We start from the raw sequence: 22,197 nt of genomic DNA, 5'->3' as shown, positions 1-22,197 counted from the left end.
TACCAGAACTACAAAAAAAAGTTTGGGAAGGAAAAAAAAAAAAACCAAACACCAAAAAAACCAACCAAGGCCATCCTAACCCATCAACCTTCAGGGCCAAACGGAACCTGGGTATGAATAGCTCTACACCATTCACTTATTTTTCACATAGTTGCACCTGCCAATATGGCAGTAAGGAACTCCCCTGTCTTTCAATAAATTCTTAATTAAAAATGGAAAAAAAAACCCAAACCCTTGAAACTCACAGCATGCTAAAAACACACACCTGAGGCCAGTTACTGTGTCAAAAGCATACCTGGCAAGAGTAGGTGAAGTAGTCTTACAAGCAGAATTCCTTTAGTAGGCTCCATCCAGCGCAGGCATCCTCCTTCAGTTTTTGCTTCAAGTTCGTGTCCCAGTGTACAGCTTTATTTTATTGTCAGTCCCCTTCAGTCTCACAGGAGCATATTTAAAATGTGACCATCCACGTACTTACATTCTCTCCATTATCAGTACTGCTGGCACTAAGCACCTCTAAGTCAGCCAACACCAAGACCCCTACCTCAAAGAATTCACAGAATTACAGCACACACATTACAGCAAATGGGCTGTGCTCCTCTGGAACGAAGGTGACTTTCTTACTGAAATCCCAACTGCCAGTTATCCATGCAAGGAGAAGAGTCATCATCTTGTACGCAAGCTCAGCAGACAAAAACATCTTCAGAGGCAGAGGTAAAGAAGCAGAGGTACAAAATGTTGCTCTGCTGTCTTTCTGTAGCACCAGGAACACAGAAATAGCAGCATTATCCCCCTAACACAGAGACAGAAACCTTCTCCTTATCACTGGTAAAATAAACCTTTCAGAAAGTCACTAGTGGGCTACAGAGCAACACATATTTGAGCTACCCAAATACCAAAGCAAAACAAAAGAAAAAAATTTACACAGCTTTCAACTCTACAAAATGAAGTCACAGCAGTATCAAGCCCTGCAGCAAAGGCTCCTCACAGCCAATCTAAGAGCTGCATGAAAACACCCAAAAAAGAAGTGTCCAGCAGTCTGACATTCAGTCATCTTGAGCAGTCTCACTAGCCTTGATTCCAAAGTCTGGCTTACTTTAAAAATAATCTATTCTATCACGCATCACAGAAAAGCCCTTCATCTGCAGCCCTTTGTTGAAGGCTTTGCCATTCGCACAGGAGGATCAACAGTGGTGAAATACTACTGTCTCTTACATCAAGCATTTTAGCTGGAAGCCGCTGGAATTTTTAGTGGTCGGTCTGCTGGTCTTCTCTTGAAAAATGCTTTCATGAAGAATGAAATCCTTTGAGTGGAAGATGGTCAATATTTCTAATCAAAACCAGTTGTCTCCAAAGACAGAACAACTGATTAATAAAGCACTGAATAAAGAGCAAATGGACAATGGTAAACAGAAAATGAACAATTAGCAGCTTTTCCACATACCAGGTGGTCCACACATACATTCACTTGAGCAATCAACAGACAACCCCCCCAAAAAAACAGAAGATGTTTTATTGTCTAAAGTGTTGCAATACAACAAATACGTGATCTGTACAAAGGACACAGTAGAGCAAGTTTAAATACAACCAGGAGAAAGAAGTCCCCGTATTCACAGTCCTCGGACAACATCTTATACCAGAACCTGAACCAACAATTTAAAGATTCACTAAAACCCAAACAAGTTGTTAAAAAATTTAAAGGTCTGCAAAGAGTCTATGGGTGTATTGTCTTACAGCAGAGATCATGGGGTATTCTGTGAAGGGTCACAATGGCATCTTATTGCCCTCAATGCTGATTTTCACTGCATGGGCCGATCTGCTTTTTTTCCTGATATCTGTGAATTTCCGCATCTGTTTGTCCAGTCGACTCACCCCTTTCTTAGAGGTCCCCTGGAACTTAAAAAATAAAACTAGTAATTACCACTGAAAAAAAGCAGACGTCCCAGAGGTTCAAGAAAAGCGATGCATGCAAGGTTACACCTGCAAGAGGGAGCTGATGAAGCCAATGGTTCCAACTGGGGGGAGGGGGGGGTGTACACATGTGCACACATTCTCTCCCCACAAAGTCGATAAAATGGTTCCCCCAATATATGCGTCGCATATATAGAGGTAGTCACACTCAAACATCACACAGTAAAGCTTTCACATTACAGGGATTAATAACTGTGTTAGTTGTTCACATGCTGGCTGAATATACAGTTTGGAATAGTTTTGTATCTATATTGGCTGGAGTTTAGTGTCAGAAATATACTGCGTCATATATACGGTGTCATACAATATACGGTGTCATACATACAGGCTTCCTGTAGGGGAAGATTTTCAGATACACAGTAATTTAGGTGGATTGAATTGACATATCAACTCCAAACCGCAATTTATTTTAAAGGTCACTGATTAGTACTTATAAAGCAAGAGATTATTGGGAAAAAGGGGATGTAGGGGGAAGCAAAAGAAATGCCTAAGCTGAATATACAAGTTATTAGACAAGTTACTGCATTTCATCTCTGTATTTTAACTGCAAGTGAAAAAACTGAGATGATGCAGCAGTTATTTTGCCCAGATTAAATACAGTGATTCTGTAAAGAAACACCACTGAAGACAAACAGCAAGGACCTTCCAATCCATAGCCATTACTTCCTAGAAAGCAATTTCCCCTAACCAGACAACAGAAACAGTAAATGATGGAAACTGCACACCTTTTAAGTTTGGGAGAAACAGAGATATCCAGAACATGCTACTTAATATCTGACAAAAAACATCTATTAGAAACTGAACCTCTTGTTCCCATCACTGAGGAAGGTGCTCCTGACACACTGATTTTAAATAAACTTTATTCATAAAACTGTTCACTATTCATTGAAGTTGTATCTGGAATTTCACAGTGATTTAAAAAAAAAATTTTTAAAACAAATAAATATGAAGCTTTAACTCAACAGTTACCTACCATTTGTGCTAGCCTCTTCCTGTCACTATTAGTTTGTGTCAACCCTGCTCACAGAACTGAAATGCAGACTAGAAGTTGTCAAAACAATTCCCACATTGATGCATGTCATTGATTGATCTCCCTCCACCCCACATTCACAGTGGGGGATTCTTCTCCCCCTCATCTGCAGCGGCCTCATTCTCTGCCTCCTATCAACCACCCCTAAAGTCTCGCATCACTCAACTTCCTTGAAAGAGTAGGTGTGAAAAAATACCTTACTTTGGACCACTAAAACATCAGGTACAGATGTTGGTATACAGTGACATGAGGTCCTATACTAAGGGCTAAGAATTCCTGTGTGTCAGTTCAGGTAAACCTGGAGAACCTAATTATGTCCGAACAGCATTCAAAACCACAGGGGTGGTGCAAAGCGATTTTCGAGTACAGGTATTTCCATTTAACACCTGTCATTTGGGTACCCTGAAGCTGTCAAGGCAGGTATCATAGCAAATGGTATGTGCTACAGCCTATTTCTTCCTGTACAAGTTACCTTTTAGGTGACAGTACAGAAATAAGAGAATATGAGGAGAGTTTTCCAAGTTTAAGTTAGGGTGTACACACTCCTTTCCTGTATGTGCAAACTGCCAACAGCTGAAGCACATGCACTGTTCACACCTCCCTCGAGGAATACCTCTCAAACTTGGGGAAGGCAGAGTGTCATGGCTACAGGGGCATCCTGTTGCCTTCAATGCTGAACTTGATGGCCCGATGCACTTTGCTGAGTCGTTTCTGTTCAGCAAACCGTCTCTTGTGTTTTTCCAAGCGACTAATACCTCTCTTAATAGTCCCGGGCTAGAAACAATATCTCAATTAATGCACAGAAGGAGAGATAACAGCAGAAAGCACAGTAATTATTACTTCTTCCATTTACTTGTGTTCTACCATGTACTCCACTTTAATTAAAACTGTACAAGGTATATGGATGAACCAAATAAAGCAAGGCAAAGGCCTCTACTGAAACTGTTAATGTTTACCAAAACCTCGAAGTTTTCCCAAACTGGAGTATTATCAGAAGAACATGATGCAAAAACTGGGAGAGGTATAAAAATATTAGTGACACACTTATTGAATTGCAGCTTTAGTTCAAAATGCTCTAAAATAAGAGGCCTGTAATCAGATTCTCACCCTACAGAGAAACTCTAGACCAGTTAACATGAAAACATCTTTTTGGTTAGAGAAGCAACGATACCCAAGTGAAAGTATTTGATGAGCTTAAAACAGCACACTTGATAGCAGAACTTACTGTCTACTCAAATTTGAAGAGGCACTTAAAAGAACTACTGTATTATACAGTAACCACAGCAATAAGGTGACAGATTCCCAGGCTTAATCAGAGACAGCTTAGGTACAGAGTCACTAGGAGAGGCTAAGCTATCCCAACACCACAGTGCTTACCCTGGAGGACTCCATCTCCACATTCCACTTTGGCCTGACCACATAGTCCTTGTTGGAGGGCATTGGCACCCTCGCCCGGGCACAGAACCCGGGGTCTCCAGGTCTAAGAGCCCTGCAGAAAAAAAGATGTGACTGTTAGAGGTAAATCTTATACAGAAAGAAGTACAAGCAATATAGCGTGTTCTACCTCTGAAACATACTGCATAACCATTGCCTCTAAAACCTCAAAACAAATTGCATATTGTTAGTACCACTGAAATACTTTTTTCTAATCAAATTTTTTTTTTTAAAAATCCAACCTACTTTTCCTCTCCAGTTAACACTTTCTCCAGGTCCCTGCGGGGAGTCTGACCACCAGAGCTGTAAGAAAAATAAAATATTATAGGCATCTATACACAGAGGAAGATAGTAATTTTAAAAGACAGTCAAGTGTGGTAAAAGAAACGAGAGGGGTCATAACTTACTATCCTTTTATTTCCCTTTATATTTACACACCACTTTGTTTTTCTTGTTGGAGTCTTAGAAAGAAAGAAGGATTTAATGTTTCTGCCTGCTACTCCTACCTGCTCAATCTCCTTCGCTGAGGCATCTGTTCCAAATCTCTCTGTTCCCTCTCTTCTCTTGTCATGCCTTTGTAGTTTGAGGTAAGGCCAAAGATGGGTCGAGACCATTCATCTATTAAAAAAAAAAATAAAACCAGTTAACAAACACGAGGCCTCTGAAGTTTATCTCCAAACCACTCTGGTGACCAAATACAGCTTTCAAAGTTCATGGCAAGTATTTACGCTTCCTTTCAACCAAACAAATTATTTTTGAGCCCTTAATATTTCTTACTGTCCACAAGGGAAATCCAGCCTTGTGGATAGTAAGAAAGAGTTTTCATCCATAAAGTCTCTTGCTGTTACCTGCTCTTTCAGAATCCGAGCTCTTAGAATACTTAGTGTCAGGAACTCCTGCACACCACAGTGAATGCTATTTTAGAAATATGCAAAGTAGTTCCTAAAGAACATAAAAAGTTTATAATCAGTTTGCAGTCATTCAGGATGCAATGCACTACACATGGACTACAGCTGTTGAAGAAGTAAACTTTCAGTCATCCAAGATCTCTCTGAAGTCCACGGAATAAACAGTCTTCCGGCAGCACCTTCCTGCCTTTGTAGAATATACATGAGGTCTGGACAACTAGCCAAGAGAATCTAGGCAAAATAAATGCCATCCTCTGGTTTAGAACGAGAATGAAAGAAACAGGAAAAGGCGCATGCAAAAGTTAATGCAACAGCGTTTGTCAAGAGCTCTACAAAGCAAGCAGTGACACAGATCAGTGAGACTCCTACATTGCAGAATTAATTCTACTACAGACAATAGCAAAAAACATGCAACAGAAAGACTGGTGCAGAAATTAAATTATCAGTGAAGTCTCACGATGCAAGGCAAAGGGAGGTTTACATACTGATTAGCTTCCCTGCCATATCCTTGTTAGGTCTCGACTCTTTGGGGTGTTTGTAGAGGTACATCACAGCTCGTCCAATGCCACTGTGCTTCAGGGTCTCTTGGCTCACACTGGGCAGCTGCAGGGTAAAGGAAAAATCAGAAAACAGCAAGAAATTATGTCTGAACATTAACAGTGTCATTGAACTTTGCAAAAAGACCAAAACCCACCTTCACAATAAGCTTGAAAAAAATCAGCATTTTCATTGTCCCACTAGGAATTGGTTAAAGTATCAAACACCAAAACCTAGAAATTTGCCTTAACATTCTTGGGGTTTATACACAAAATTAAATAACTTTCCAGAACTATTTACTCCAAATACTCTTTTGCTTTTATTACAGAAGAACTGAGTTACTGCTTTCAAAGCATTCATTTTATAAAGATAAAAACTTACGTGGCAAAAGCATTCAAGTAATCAGCTTAGCTACAAATGCTAAAAGTCTACACTGAGTATGACAGGCTTTCTAGTGCACTGCACGCTTTAATAGGCCGGAAAAGAGAAGGGACCACGAGAGAGAAAAACTCAGAGATACACAGCAAATGACTCTTCGCTAAACTTTGCATATAAACCTGAAACAGGCAGGCAGGGCCAAATAATCTGAATTCAGGCAGAACTCTTTCAAACTCTTAGCAAGGAGAAATACTTCTAGAGCTTCAATCAAATAAAGCCAGCTAGTGGTGCTGCAAGAAAAATTTCACTTCTACTTCACTATCAAGGCTATGCCACGCTTATTTTACGAACACAGCAAAGACAAATTAAAGTGACCAATCACAATGTATGAGCCACTGAGAACGAGGGAAGATAAGCGACTAAGCCATTTAGATTTATCAAGAATCTAGAAATGCTGTAGCATGTAACTTCCTGAGACAGGGTTGAGAACTTCATGTCTTGTAGTTCACCTGAGACTCTCAGAAATGTCTTCTGGCCTGCTGCTAGCAGAGCTATTTGCTTTGTTGTGAACATGGGCAAAATTTTCGTAACAACAATTAAGTGCTTGAAGTTCCCTAGCCAAATTTTGTTCAGCTAGACAGCATGTCTACAATATAAGACTCATTAAAATGATGCAACTTTTAAACAAACACATCTATTTTGCAGTTTGCTTCCTTGTGTATTTCACTGCACAGTCCATTGGTAGCAGCTGCAGTACATTTATCACCAAACATTTCCCTAAAGCACATGATTGTAAAACCATGAAGAAGCCACAAATCAAATACGGTTAAAAGTCAGTTTCAAACCTCTTGCAGGATCTTCAGAAGCTCCTCTCGTATCTTTAGTGCCGGCAGACTTCGGTCTGGAAGAGGAGAAAGCCACTCTTTGATGGCAGACATAACGCCACTATCGATGAAAGTTTCTTTGAGGTCCTGCCTAGAAAGTTTAAAGTAAAGAGAAGTCACGGTCAAAAAGTCAAAGCCACAAATACAGCAAAATCTTAAGATGTGATGTTCCTTCAGCACAATAGTGCATTTGAGCTTGTTTCACATTAAATTAACAGGTAAAGTTACATAGACTTTTAGATTTTTGAGGCCACCTAGCTCCAGCGTTTACTTGGAAGAAAGAAAGTTTCACTGCATGCTCAGTACAACTGTAATGTCACTCCATGAAATCTACCAAATTCCCAATATTCCTCAATATGATAATTAACTGGGAGAATGACAACTCACTTTTTAAGATGCATAACTACAGTTGGTAGCAAAGTTAATTTCTTTAGTGCTGGTTTCTTTTGTGTATTCAGCTGTCGATCCTCCTGTAGGGAATTGAAGAATTAGTGCAAGTTAATCAAAAGAAGAAATCAGCAACTCTCATCCTTTACAACATTTACAGGAAAAAGATTAGTCTATTAAACCAGAAGTGCAACTTTGGGCAGGATTACACTAACCTTGTATCCTGCTCCATCTTCCTATAGCCCCAAAACACATTATATGATGACTTCTCTTAAAAAAGGGTCCCCACCTTAGTCAACATTTTCGTTAAAAGCATCACATTAGAAGATTCCCCCCTAAAATTACTTTTTTTTTTTTCTTACTTCATGATTTAGGTTGATTGCAATAAACTGGAGGCATGCAGAGTCCTCCTTGCTAGCTATGCACAGATAACCTAGAAGCTTCGTTAGTAAAATCTCACCTGAACAACAGAAAAATAGCTAACCACAACAATGGGAAGTGAGAAAAAGTATATTCACTTCAGCTAAGAATGTAACTGGATTACCTAGAGGTTTAGGATGAAGCATGGTGCAAGTAACTTAAGAGCACAAAAATGTGCATCACGTGCTAAAACAAAGTCTGAGTTTCAAAGTGACTATGATCCAAGACCCAAGACATCATCCAACAGATAATGTCACTATCTGTTCAGTACTTGGGCTCTCATATCAAAAAGACCCATTACAATCAACAGATTTATGTCTTGCTGTGGTAATTCCTTTCCACTAATCTTAATCCACTGAAGGCTCTTTCTGCACAATGTTTTTTTTATTGCAAGGGAGGAGATTCTTCTAATGCCCTTCTTCCCCTCTTCATGCCCCAGAATGGTTTGACAGGCACAAGGTAGAGAACTAAAGACACCACAATACTGGAGCTCAGCCCTTCCTTCTCTCCAGCATTATGGCTTCATTTGAAACATTTGGCTATCATCTTGTCGAAGACCAACCAAGAAAGTCTCAGTTGTCTCCCAGATGGCTCACTCACTCTCCCCTTCCTCCCCAAACACATTATCCTTCTTATCTTGTTCTCAGGAAGATGCTTTTGTTGTTACTGTTATTTGTAAGATCCCTCTTTCTAAAGTTCTGTATATTCCCCCCCAACTGGTTTTAATGAGTTTCGCAGTGCTGTTTGTTAATTTGATTGCTGCTCCAACAAAACTACAACCACAACAGAAGATACCTGATAAAAGCCCAGACCCCAATAAACCTTGCACAGTAACATATTAAACATGACTCCTTGAAAAAGGCAGTCTGCCAAGGCAGAACTTCCCATAATTCTGTTGCTCTACCATCATTTACTACAGTACTGTCATTCAAACAGTTTCGAAAAGGGTTCTTCTCAGGAACAAACACTGAAGTACTACATATGCTAGTAATTGTATAGTGAAATTAAAACATAGTCCCTTTCTCAGTATTTGATATACTTATTCATGTAGTTTATAGAACACATACACATCCCTTTTTATAGGGCAGCTGATCTCAGCTGATCAAAGTATAGCAAGTTAACTAATTTTAATCTTTTAAATGAATAAATATTTTCTTCAAATTTCAACAGAAGAAGTGTTTTAATTCAGAGTAGCAAAATAATATTTAAACAGTTACTTAGATATTGGAAGCCTTCCGTAGCGTACAGGTTACTCCTCCTGAGTACCAGCCAGATTTCTGTATTTTACTGATCGCAAGATTTTCCCATAGAATGGAACTGGATTTTAAGGTGTCTTTGGAGCCTAGAAATCTCACCTCAGCAGCTTCATTCATCTTCACAATCATAGCACTGACCACATCATCTGCATCACTAATAAAAGTGCCACCATCACGGTTTCGTCTACGCTTGCCACTCATACTCTTCTTCCGTTGCAGCATCATGTCGAAATCTGACATGAAGTCCATACTGAAATGCAAGAAGAGAGTTTGCTGATGGTCAGAAGAGGGTTGATCTTACTGCCTTTGTAGGAAATAATTTTGTATTTCTGTAGCATAACCTTTCAAAAATTCGCCAATAAATCTATAAGTATTATGTCTCAATGTCCCTGTAAGATAATTAGTTATCCTCAGTATACAAGCTGGGAAAGTAGTAAAGGGCTTCAATGGCTCTGAGATGCCCTCAGAAGTCTGCAAGACCTTGCTGAAATAGCCAATGACATGCACACATGTAACATCCAGGGTTCAAAATGTGCTAAAGCTGCCACTGAAGCTGACAAAGATTTAGCTTTCCTGTACCTGCAATACACTGCTCTGACGCTACTGGAGCAGACAGAAAGGAAACAGGAAACATGCTAATGGCAGGTCTTGCCATACTTTATCCCTTACACCAGCAGAGAAACACACCTGTGACTCCAATGCTGAACTGCTAAAAGTAGAGTTAAACGCTCGTTTGATTAGATATTAATTTCACTCAGGTTTTGATGCGAACCATGAAATACTGTTCTCTGAAGCAGCAGCATAGGTAATTGGCTATGGCCTGCCAAGTGAATAAACTGTACAAGCTGAGAGAGGACCTTCTGTCATCGTTTATGAGAACATGCTTTCTGTGGAAACATAGCCCCATGCCTTTCCAAACTAAGAAGTCTAGCCAGTCTTTGGAGGAGCCCTTTCACTAAAGTCTTGCATTTGCTATTAACAAACAAGGATGTAATACAGTGACTTACTGCTTCCCCCTTTTGATGTTATCATCAGAGTCCGATTCATCTGCTGTCTCCTTCATGTCTGCATCACCTTTCTCTTCCTCCAGATCTTCCTGGTTAAAACCCTGATGGGTAAAGACAGTGCAAATCAGTGTATGGATTAAGACTGAGCATCTACTAAGGCACCTGACGCTGATACTCGAAAAGCTTCAGATAAGTCTGCAGAGGATCTAGAAGAAAGAGGAACAAAGGCTTCCTCATTCCACCTATGACTTTCACACCAATAACTCTCCCAACAGAAGAGTTGTAAATGTTATTTAACCCAAAGACTACCGCAGTGAATCCAGCAGATACAAAGCTTCCCTCTTGGTACAGCATATCCTCAAACAGGAGTTCAACCCAAATAGTCACTCTGGAGTACCTTCCCATGAAGATTAGATCTAGCAAGTGAACAAGAGACATCCACAATAACACTTACTGTAAATTCCTCTTCTTCCTCATCACCAGATTCTCCAAATATATCCGCAATCAGGTTCCTGTGAAAGGAACAGTGACATTTATCTATTTAGACTGCAACAGTGAGAAGTGCATTTTCTGCAAAATTTCTAATGACTGTATGGAGATCCACCTTTCATTCTGCCACCTACTACTGACCTTCCTCTTCACACCACCAATGAGGTGGACAATCATTCTCTGGTTGGGATTCATCCATTCTCCATTCACAATCAGTCTCACTATCTGCAACCCTGAAGGAATTCCTATTCCCAGAAGCACTTACTCTTGTTCATTTCCAGATTCACTGTCACTGCCAAACAGATCTTTCTCTTCTTTTTTCTTCCCAGCATTCTCTTTTCTTTCTTCTTCTTCTTCTTCCTCACTATCTGATACAATATTTTTCTTCCTTTTGTCAGATGTCTCTGAAGCAGCATCGCTATCTGATTCTTCGACATCAGAAAGGATTCGTACTTTTTTTGCAGCTGCCAACAGAAAGGAGCATTACTACATGTCCTAGTAACAGAGGTGACAACTCGTACTCTCAAAAAACTATTCTCTCAAATTCGATTTGGACAAAAGGGAAGTTGACTAACCTTCCTACACAAAATCATTGCCATTTCTTAAAAAACATAACCATTCTAAAACCTGTTTTATTCAATCAGTAACTGAAGTTTCCATACACCACCTCTATCCATAAAGCCTTGTAATTTCAAAACTGACTCTCACCCCCAGTATATGAAAAAAACAGAGGAAAAAATGACTAGAGAAATAACGAAGTAGAGAAATGACTAACAGAAATAATCAACATGACAACAGATGCCAGTATAAAGCAAGATCACTGCAGTCTTCTCTTTTACTTCTATTAGACCTACTTATTATGCAAAAGTACTAGATATACATTCACACAGAAATGCAGTTAGAACAATAGCCTCTAAAAATGCAGTTGTGCTCTAAAGACAAATTTCCTTTATGGTTTCATATTTATCTCAGATGCTTTCTTCACATAAAAACAATGATTTAATTCTAACACTATTGCTTGTCACGTCACATTTTTGTGACACTATAGTTCCTTACGTGTTTTCTCATTGTCATCCTCACTGTCAGAAAGGATAGCTGTTTTCCTCTTCACTGTTTTCTCCTCCTCTTTCTCTTCTTCATCACTGTCCGATATTTTTCGTCTCTTAGGAGCTTCCTCTTCACTGTCAGAGCCCTGAAATCCTTCCCTTACATGTTCATTATCTGAATGATGAGAATCATTCTGCACCTCCTCCTTCCTGTCCTCCCCATCACTATCCTCAGACTCTATTTCTTGTTTGTGTCTGGAAACATCCTCGCTCTCCGAGTCGCTAGCTGGCTGTTTGCGGAGTTCCTCACTCTCCGAGTCGCTGGCTGGCTGCTTGTGGAGCTCCTCGCTCTCCGAGTCGCTGGCTGGCTGCTTGTGGAGCTCCTCGCTCTCCGAGTCGCTGGCCGGCTGCTTGTGTGATTCCTCATTTTCAAAATCACTACTGTGATCCCTGTGAGGTTCTCCATTTTCAGAGTCACTTGCTCGATGATTTAAGGCATCTTCATTTTCAGAGTCACTTAAATGCTGATTTGGACGGTCCTCAGTATCAGAATCACTGTCTTTCCCTCCATGAGCTGCTTCATTGTCTGAATCACTTACATTGTGATTTGGAGGCTCCTCATTATCTGAGTCACTGTCTTTTTGCCTTGGGATATCTTCATTTTCAGAGTCTGTCATATGAGGCTCTCCCATTTGCACATCATCATCTCCATCACTGTGTTCATTCTGAAAGACAAAAATAATCTCAGGCAACTAAGCAAAAAAACCCACCCCACCTTAAAAAGTAAACAAAGAGTGTTCTTAATTTTTGCTTGTCCTTCCTCCAATTTGATTACCCAAGGTACTGCAAACTGAAATACTTTCTATACAGAAATAATTATTAGACAATTTGTATCAAAGGACTATCAAATATTTCAGACCAAGGAAAATATTAAGACATCAATGGAAGTCTGTCCACCCTGCAGCTCAATCACATTTTGGAAATGGTAACAGAATTCAAAAAACATTCAAACATGTCTAAGGGTCCAGTTCCTTGAGGGTAAGTGCTTACTGCTTTTGTTTTAGAAAGTCAGGCCTTCAAAGCAGTTTAGTCCAAATCCCCAGTAAAAAGGCAAGAAACAGTATCTTGCACTTGTCATTTTCTTTTTCTTAAAATCTCAAAGAGATGTTTTTTGTATGAAATACACTTTACTGAAACTGCACATGCATTACTTTCCAAGTGAAGCTCAAGAAAGCTTGTGCCCTTTCCTTCTTCGCCAAGGAAACTTAAAGAATACATTAAGACCAAAAGCCTACCAAAAAACGGGAATAAAGTTTTAGTCAGACCTTTCAGAGTATTATTGTTAATAAGTTTTGTGTTTCAATGTGTAAGAATGTAAGAACAGATTCAATGCTTCTCTCCCTTAAGCTGATAGCTCCCATGCCTATAGAGACACCCGAGGGAATCTATGCACAAATACACCGATCTTCTTAAAACTTTACAACTGAAACGCAATCCTTTATGTCTTTTTCTACAAGGCAAAAAAATACTGAACCACACGCTTCATTTTTGGAAAAACGTGTCACAAGCCACCTGTCAATATTGTTACTGACAACATCTTGTTTCATCTTTCCTACAACATCTAATTTCTCCTTGCAGAAAAAAAAAAATCTCAATTGCATTTACCTGAGAAAACAAAATTAGACTCTTGAACACACATTTCATTAACTCAGTATACGGCTCACAGTCACTGTCACAATAATCCTGTTTTCAACTGAAAAGAACAATACTGTAAAAGGAACTTTTCTACATACTGAACTCCAGTCTTCAGCCAGGCTTTCCACAGGGATGATTTTGTCTCAGCTACAGACTCCTTCCACTAGCATATTTGCAAACTGAGTATTTATTGTCCTAGGAGATACTTTTAAGACCTATACGTCCTGGAGCTTCCAAATCTTTTTTGTCAGCACTTTAATTTCCTTGGAAAGACGGACTTTCTATCTATTTTTATTTTCTATAGTCATTCTACTCCCACATTCAGAGCCATACAAAATAATGCAGGTGTATCTATCCTACACCTATAACAAACAATAGTATTAATCTTTAAAATGTATGATTAAGAAGGAATTTTAAATAAAATTAATTTTAATTGCTTTTAGGAACTACTCCCTCCAGAATTATACTAAGTGGTAAATAACTTTGCTTTTTAAGATTTTGGACCTTACACATTTATTCCCTTGGCTAGCACTCGATAAAATAATAATTTCTAAATTACTGCAGAATTACTAACAGAAAGTTACTGCACAATGGAAAAAAATAAAGACTATATAATTTTAAAAAATGCACTTCAAATACAACTTCACTATTTCCATGTTACTTAACGCTAGCTACAAAACAGCTGCTGTAATAATCTGAGTGAGTAGTCTTCTCTCTACTACTTGTCCCTGTCTCTACAGCGATGCTAGTCTTTTGAATCATGCTGGTGGTATTATTCAGTGTTTCTCATTTGTCCCTACAGAAAGGAAACATAGTTCTCTTAAAACCTGAATTTGGAATTTTAAAGAATTAAATATGAACATCAAAAGTTACAGAACTGAGGATGCACAGCTGAGGAAGCCCATACACACGTTCAACTGCTCTCAGCTTGTTATGGGATTTTATTTACTTCTTTTTTTTCTTACTAAAAAATGAATTCGATTGCCCTCTCCTGCCCAGTATCTCCCACATAAACTAACAACGTGTATCTGATGTGTTTTCTCTGACTGTATTATTTAAGATTAAAGAAAATTCCAGCTGCAACCAAACAGGAAACACACATTTTACAGCAGTGTTACAGGTAAGTTCATTGAGAAGTACTGAAATGCAGAGGTCTACACTGTAATTGATGTTTATAGTAATAGAAATTATTTAAACCTTATTTTCCTACCATTTAATTTTTGGTGGGTTTGTCTGTCATCTCCTGATTTCAGATGGCTAACGCTGAATAGGTACTGATAATTATGTCAGCAGTAATAAAGGATTTTGCTAAACAAAACCAAGGAAAACAATACAAATACTCCTGTTTAAACTATTAGGCTCATCACCTCCCAGACTGCCAGTCTAGAAAGCCTTTGGCAAACAAGTAAACAAAACCGAAAAACAACTGGAATCCATAATGATTCTTAAATGGTCAGAAGCATGGCTGCAGGTTATATATCCACCTATTCAGAATATATTACTAAATTACAAAGAACTTCCTATGCAAAATACTTGGTAAGAAGTCATTACAATTATACAGCATTTGTACTGAAGCACTTTACAATATATTGAATCTCTAATCTGTTACTGCAAACTGACAATCACTCTTGAGAACCAAGATGTTTGGGAGAGAGAGCAGACATGCATCCTAATTAGCTCACACTGTGATTATACAGTGCTCTGCACCACAGAATCCCAGTGGTTACAGCAGCTGAACTCTACTGTGATATAATCACCTACAGAAGAACCACTTAGATAATACAGGTGCCCCTACAGAGACTGGGCAGGCAGGCACCAGTCCTTAGTCTGGAAAGCTCAACCAGAGCTAAGCCAAAAGGCACACAGTTACATTAGTCAAGTCAGTAAGCCCAGCAGAGAGATGACACACACTACCTCAGACTCAGCTCATTAACAGAACTGAGCATCTTCTAAAGCAGAGCTGACTCGCTCAGAGCCTACACAGAACAGACAGGCCCTGTCCACAGCCATCAGTGCGAAGGTCTTCTGAATACAATCAATGAATCTGTGAATGTTTTGGAATATACTCGACATAAAAAGCTCATGCAACTTTACAGTAAGATGACTAAACTCTGTAGGACAGGCTCCCCTCCACACCCCCCCCCCCCTTTTTTTTTACTAGTTCGTCTCTAAAAAGATGTTTTCAAAGAAATCAAGTATGTAATTTTGGAGTTTTCTATTTTTCCTTTTCCAAACACTTGAATTAAAATAAAAGATCAGACATCCTCAAAAACAAGTAGGTCTCAGGTAATTGCTACTGCATTTTTCTCTAATTCCTTTGCTTTCTTTTCTTCCTCCTCTTTATCTATAAACATTTTAATTGAGATGTCCTTAATTTTTTTAACTGAAGGAATTCTATAACATGAGGCTTTAGTACAGTATAAAATAAGGAATATATCAAAAAATCAAATTTACAGTGTTACTCTTCTACATAAAAATTTCAGTTAGCAAGTAGTTTATTGGATGAACATGCAGCCACTTTTAAGAGGTACTACTTTGATAATTTATTAAGTTCAACAAAATTGACCCATCCACTACAATCTCATGAATGACAATTGTTAAACTAAGGCATACATAACCATCATAGGCAGATCAGCAAGTTCTTCTTTTTTCAGAAATGTAAGATATTTGTACATGTTTGTTAACAGTCACAGTCAAACTATAACTTAATTCATGAAGACAGCAGCGACTTGGTGAAAGTGTAAGAATCTAAGTCATTAAAGATTTCCATATAAGCCTGACTTGTACAAACACTGTAAACATGATTTCATATTCATTACTGTACTAAAACTATGTGTTATCTAATTCTATTTGTCTAAAGCAGAATTGGTAAGGACATCAAGGAGAACATTTATAGATAAAGTGGGACTGGGGGAAGGAAAGCCAGAAAAGAATTGTGGAAAAGAAAAACCCACATACCTGAGACCTACATAAGTAATTCCTCAGGATTCCCCTTTTCTTTAAAGTTAAGAACCTGAAAAAAAAGTTTGAAAGTTTAAAACTTCAGTTCTTTACATCTGAGTTCTACATTAGAGACGAAATAGTAATTAAATAGACTTAACTGATTAGGCTGTCTCAAAGGTTTTACTACCTTTGAGTGTCATTCCTCCCACATATTCCTAAAGATGAAGGAAATAAGAGGATGAGAGAATATTTAAGGTAAATAATATGACAAATCACTGAAAGCTACTCCTTTCAGAGACAGCTGCTCCACATTATTGCATTTTGAGGAGCTGCATTTTGAATTTGATGTAGGGAAAACTAAGAATGTCAGACTTCATAATAAAACAAAATACTCAAATGTTTATGATTTGAACTGAATCAAATAAAGCACTAAGGCTTGAAGGTTCACATTTACTATTGGACAGAAAGGTGGATTAGTTCTTTTTTTTTTAATGGACTTTCTGAAGTATTTTATCTACAGAGGAATATTCAACAGCCATCACAGAACAAAGCCCTTAAAATAATGCAGGCACATGAAGAGGATCAGTTAATGCTAATAGGTCCTAGTACCTTCTGGTTATTAAAATCTGAAAAAGACATGCTGAAGATGTAAGTAATAGTCAACTACCTGTTCTTTCAGCCAGATTTCCAACTACTTTGCCACGGTAAGTAAAATTAAAATCCCACAGGAGTACAGAAGAGTAAGAACAAATGACCAAGTTTTCATACACAGCAGAAAAAGCTTAATATTATTGTAACAGCAACATGAGTCTCCATGCACTCATCACCTTTTTTTTCTTTTCATTAAAACAGAATTACTAAATCCCTTTGAAAGACAGTTATTTCTCCCATGCTGAAAAACATATTTTCTCCGACACTGAAATCCTGATTGTCACAATAAGAGACGCTGCCTCACACCACATCAATTTCTTCCATTGTAAATATCAACACCTTTTCAAAAAAAGAAATTCCAAATCTGCTTTACACTCAAATTCAAAAACATAGGAAGAACTTTCATTTTATACAAATATAAAATTTTCATCTACTTTCTAACTCTGAGGGAAGTATGAATTCAATAAAGGTGTGGAGAAAAAAAAACAAGGATTGTAAGATTGCAAGTTACACCACAGCAGAGTTGAGCCTTTTGACACATTCAGCCTCCTACAGTATATGACATCAGACACTTTAAGCCATTTTTAAAATGTATAACCACTGAAAACTCAGTCAGAGTCAATCCTGATCTTTACATAAAATGCAACAAAATATGCAGAACAGAATGAAATGGCTTTGATTACAGTTTTTATGAGTATCAAAAAGTTCTCCATAACTTTGCTGGCAGAAGACATGAGTTCACAGGCCAAAATTATTCCTTCCTAGTAAGACCTGATGTAATTCTATTTCAAGTCACAAAAAATTCCTCAAAATTAAGATTAACTCCAAAACTGTCCTAGAAACCTAAAAGGAACCTTCACTTTTATCAGAATCTCTTTTCAACCAAAATAGTCAATCCACAAGTTAAGCAACTCTTCCCCCAAATACAACGCTGGATCAAAGCATTACCACCCTTTTCATGGTGTAGGCTTCTCGAAGCAAGAACCTCTTCAGAGGAAGAACAGATCCCATTTAGGAACCTTAACCTGCTCCTGCTCCACATGGAGACCTGCTCCTTTGTGAATGACAAGGTGAAAAACATAGCACAAAACAGACTTTGAGAGTCAACACTCACATCTGAGAGGAAAGATGGAAGGTGGGAGAGCATGTATTCTTTGGTAAGGAAACCTATGCCTCCATAATGTGTGGTTTTACATTACTGTGCAGAATTTGAGGTAAAATTCCAAATTCCTCATAATCTATTGCTTATAATTTCAAATCCAAAAAGTTTATCTTCTTGCAATTGAGCATAACAATATTAAACTTTTTCTACTACAAAACAGTGAATGCTATTATAACAACTAAGAAGAAAAATAAGAGACCCTACCCTACGTATTGGTCAAGAGATTATCTGACACATTTTCTTCTGGAAGCAAAGTTTTGCCAGACAGGATTCTTAAGAACAACTGAATAAACACATAAGTCTCAGTTAAGAGAAAATGCCTCTTTAAACAAACAAAAAAATTCAACTTATAGAAGAGTAATTTTTATCTAGATAAAGTTCCAGTAGTACCTCTGAATGGTGCCCTACACTTCCATTCTCAGATCCAGAATGCTGCTCGTTTCCTTCATCTTCAACATCAGATCCTGAATCTCGTTCGTCTTGCACTGGAGTAGCTCCACCATCATCTACTCCGAAGTTCAGAAAAGAAAAGTAAAACTCAGTGACATCTCCCAAAGTTTAAAAGAGCACTGACAGTGATGACGAACAGGGAGCCAGGCAGTGCTACAATCAGACTCTCGTTCTAACAGTGTACTAATACAGAGAAACGGAAAGTATCTACTGGGAAGGTCTGGAACAAACCCACCACAGATACCCCCCAAAGAGACCACAAAACTACTTATAACATGCACGCAAGCAGTGAGTGATAAACTAACCAAAACACCGAACTAATACTAAGGCGGCCGCTGTGCTGTGATCACGCCAGGGGACCCTGCCCAACCCCGCCGATGTCATCCCAGACCCCTGCGGAGCCGGCTGCTGACTACCGCCGGGGCAGAGGCGGCGCAGCCCGGCCCGGCCCCGCGCACCCTCCGTGGAGCTACGCGACACCACGGTGAGCGCGAAGGACCCCGGAAGCAGCCGCCGGGCGGACAAGGCAAGGCGATTCCCGCCGCGCCCAGCACCCTCCCTCGCAGGGCCCAGCGCCCCGAGCGTCCCTCCCGCGGGGGACGGTCCCGCGCCGCTACCTGACTGGTCCCCGCCGTAGTACTCGCTCTCCATGGCGGGCCGCCGGCCCCGCCTCCCCGCCGAGGCCCCGAGGGCTGGCGGCGGGGCGAAGCCCCCAGCGCAGCGCCCGCCGCTAGAGCCCGCCGCCTCCAGACGCCACCGACGCCGCCCGCCTCGCACAGGCCCAAAATGGCGCCTCCCCGCTGAACGGCCGGCAGCCACCTCTGCGCATGCGTTAGGAACGGCCGCCCCCTTACCCCGTGCACCCCCGGAGCGGGCAGCTCTCGCGAGGTTTCAGGCTGGAGCCGCCGCCAGGGGGCACCGCGCGGGAGGGCGGGGCCGCAGCCCTTACACCGCCCCGCCCCGCCCCGCCCCGCCCCGCCCCGCCCCGCCCCGCCCCGCCCCGCCCCGCCCCGCCCCGCCGTCAAGGCGGTTTCCAACAGCTTAATGATCGGACCAACCGAGCTGAGATGTTAGTGATGGAACACTGGAGGCTGTTCACTGCTTTCATACAGGGTTCGATTTAACTGCAACAAACTAGAAAGCATTTTTTTTCCCTCTCCCTAAACATTTTTTTGCGTTTTTTTCTAGAAAACAGTTAGATTTTAGCTTCATAACTGATGTGCTGGGAAACTGAAGGAGCCTTTGAGAAAAAAGGCTATTTTGAGCTCTTGCATCAACATGCGAAATGAACAGCTGTGCAGAAGTGTAAAATGGTGGTCATTTTAATAAAGAGGTTTCCTTGTATGAGCCATGTGGGAACTTCCATGTCACTAAACCCCAGAAAACATTAGATGACTGCTTAAACCCACAGCCCAGAACTACACAAGAGTTACCCAACATCTCCCTTCAGACAGTCAAAGGCACATCTGGTAAAAATTCTTCCAGTACTGATAAAGGATGGGAGATCAAAAGTTTCATCTACTGCCTTGAATAGAAAAGATTTTACCATTTAAGTAATAGGTGAATTTCTCCGTTCCCTACAAATCAAGTGAGCAAGAATTAATGGGAATCTCTACAAGAAGGTAGCAGAGCAAAACCAGAGTTCAGCCGCAGGTATGCACACGGGCTCTGGATGCCGCGATGGGAGCCAACAGTTTTTATGGTGCTGCTGGCTGAAGAGAGGACCCAAGGCTAGGCATGGAAACTGAGGACTAGTTGTCTCAACAAATTTAGGTCTGTCCTAGCTGAAGCTGCGGTTCAATCTAGTTCATGTGTGGGTGGTTCCTCCAGATTTAGCCTTCAGAGTCAACTGAAAGTTAGCCCTGAACTCCCCTGTAATTGCTGACTTCCGGAGTAAACACAGGGGCAGAACGATCCCTGTCTTTTTCAGGAATTGTTGTGTTCTGTTTTAGTAACCTCTATCCTCTGAACAGTTGCATTATTCAATTATTTGGCACGCCTACGGTATGTCAGTAGAGGATTACTAGGGATGACTTCTGTCACTGATGCATCATTTTAAAATGGAAGGCCTAATAAATGCATGCGGTGCTGGTCCCCTGCCTCTCTTCTTCTTCTGTGGCAAACAAAACATCTTCATTTTCTAAGAGGGCACAGGTTAATGTGTGACATACAGAAAACCGTTGAGGTTTATTTGGGATATTTCTAAACAACACTGATTTTTATAATCCTACATGCTACACTCTTTTTCAGGGACTTTTTCAAAATTTCCTAAGTTGAGAGCTCTGGGCAAAATGAGTCATTATTTCTTCTGTGCTAGAGGCAATTTAGAATGGATGGCAGAGAGATTAAGCCATTGTTAACTAATGCACTCCAGCAGCAAGCAGAGTTATAATGCAGGGAGTTCAGTGTACCATGTTAAATACAGCTGAATTCTCTGAACTGCGTCATTACTCAACATGTTCTACAGTGTTTCACTTAGAAGGAGAAATTGGCAGTGGAGTCAGATGTTTCTTGGATACAATCCTATATTCTTAGCAAAAATGCAGAAAACCCTTTTTTTTCTCCTGAAAGCAGCATACATAAAACATATAGAGAATGTCTCTTTGTTTACAGCTCTATAGGTCTTTTCCAGATAGCCCTAAAGCTCCCTTAGTGATCCTCAGAACCACACTCCTAATGGTGTCATGTCCTTTTTTCCTGCTCCTATAGGACTTTACTGCCTTTAGCTCTTCGCACTGTGTGATTTCACTTGGATCTTTTCTGGAAGGAGCAGGCACATGTGCCAGTATGTGACGGGGGGCTCCCAGTGTTTCACTTATCTGACTTCCTTAAAAAAATTTAATGGGTTTTTTACAGCTGACTAAATAGAAGGCAGTATGACAACTTTAATGTGACTCACTACAACACAACAAATAAAGTTCTCTGCAGACAAAGCACTAAGGCAGGAAATAAGTTGGGAGTAATGAAACAAAATAATGGACAAGGGCAAACATAAATAGAAACTAACAACAGAAAAAAGAGATTGAATAATGTGTACCAAGGTACCTGGAAATTGTACCAAGGTGCCTAGAAAACACAGAAATCTATCACATACTAAAGTTCCAAGCAGGAATATGATGGTAGCCTTCCTTGGAAATTAGTCATTTATAAATATGTGTCATGTTCTGCAGTGATGGCAAGCCACTGTCCCAAATTCCAGCTGCAATGAGGCTGCATTGATGAGAGAATAGAGAATTTCTGCATTTACTGAAAGTGGAAGGAGGCATAGAGGTTCCTTCCTAGCAGTTATGAATTCCCATCTTTTTGAAACGAAACCTAACCCCAAGCCTAGTGTTATGACATCCCACGTGCACCACACAGCAGTGGGTGCACCTGTGTCTTAAGCAACCTCACCTCAGCAATGCTGAATAATTGGGCATCAATTCTGACAGCTATTCTGCAGGTAACGTGTGTGTGTGCCCTAGCGTGCACGCTTGTGTGCACATATCTTTGTCCCTCATGAGCCAGAACTTGGCGCTTACCAGCCTGTAATATACCCTTGTAAGACCATCT

General features: G+C 40.0%; 1 protein-coding gene across 6 annotated transcripts; it reads right to left on the bottom strand.

The window, feature by feature from the left end:
- Positions 1-1,489: 1,489 nt before the first annotated feature.
- On the bottom strand, positions 1,490-19,477 carry IWS1 (interacts with SUPT6H, CTD assembly factor 1). 6 transcript variants are annotated; one of them, XM_075507500.1, is made up of 15 exons: positions 19,263-19,477; positions 18,586-18,701; positions 11,755-12,469; positions 10,964-11,162; positions 10,664-10,721; positions 10,210-10,310; positions 9,302-9,452; positions 7,527-7,609; positions 7,101-7,230; positions 5,826-5,943; positions 4,939-5,050; positions 4,679-4,735; positions 4,376-4,487; positions 3,612-3,772; positions 1,756-1,893 (listed from the first exon to the last, which is right to left on the bottom strand). In XM_075507500.1, exons 1-14 carry the CDS (start codon positions 19,294-19,296, stop codon positions 3,644-3,646), a joined length of 2,115 nt encoding a protein of 704 aa, XP_075363615.1. In that variant the 5' UTR covers positions 19,297-19,477; the 3' UTR covers positions 1,756-1,893; positions 3,612-3,643. The 6 variants fall into 6 exon arrangements, with proteins under 6 accessions (XP_075363614.1, XP_075363619.1, XP_075363616.1 ...); XM_075507499.1 differs by lacking the exon at positions 3,612-3,772 and having other exon boundaries at positions 1,490-1,893; positions 19,263-19,476; XM_075507504.1 differs by lacking the exons at positions 3,612-3,772; positions 19,263-19,477 and adding an exon at positions 16,398-16,452 and having other exon boundaries at positions 1,490-1,893; positions 18,586-18,657.
- Positions 19,478-22,197: the final 2,720 nt, after the last annotated feature.

Source organism: Mycteria americana, chromosome 7, assembly GCF_035582795.1.
Source record: "Mycteria americana isolate JAX WOST 10 ecotype Jacksonville Zoo and Gardens chromosome 7, USCA_MyAme_1.0, whole genome shotgun sequence".
NCBI lineage: Eukaryota > Metazoa > Chordata > Aves > Ciconiiformes > Ciconiidae > Mycteria > Mycteria americana.
Note: the sequence above shows the minus strand (reverse complement) of the source record. Positions and strands in the feature narration are given on the sequence as shown.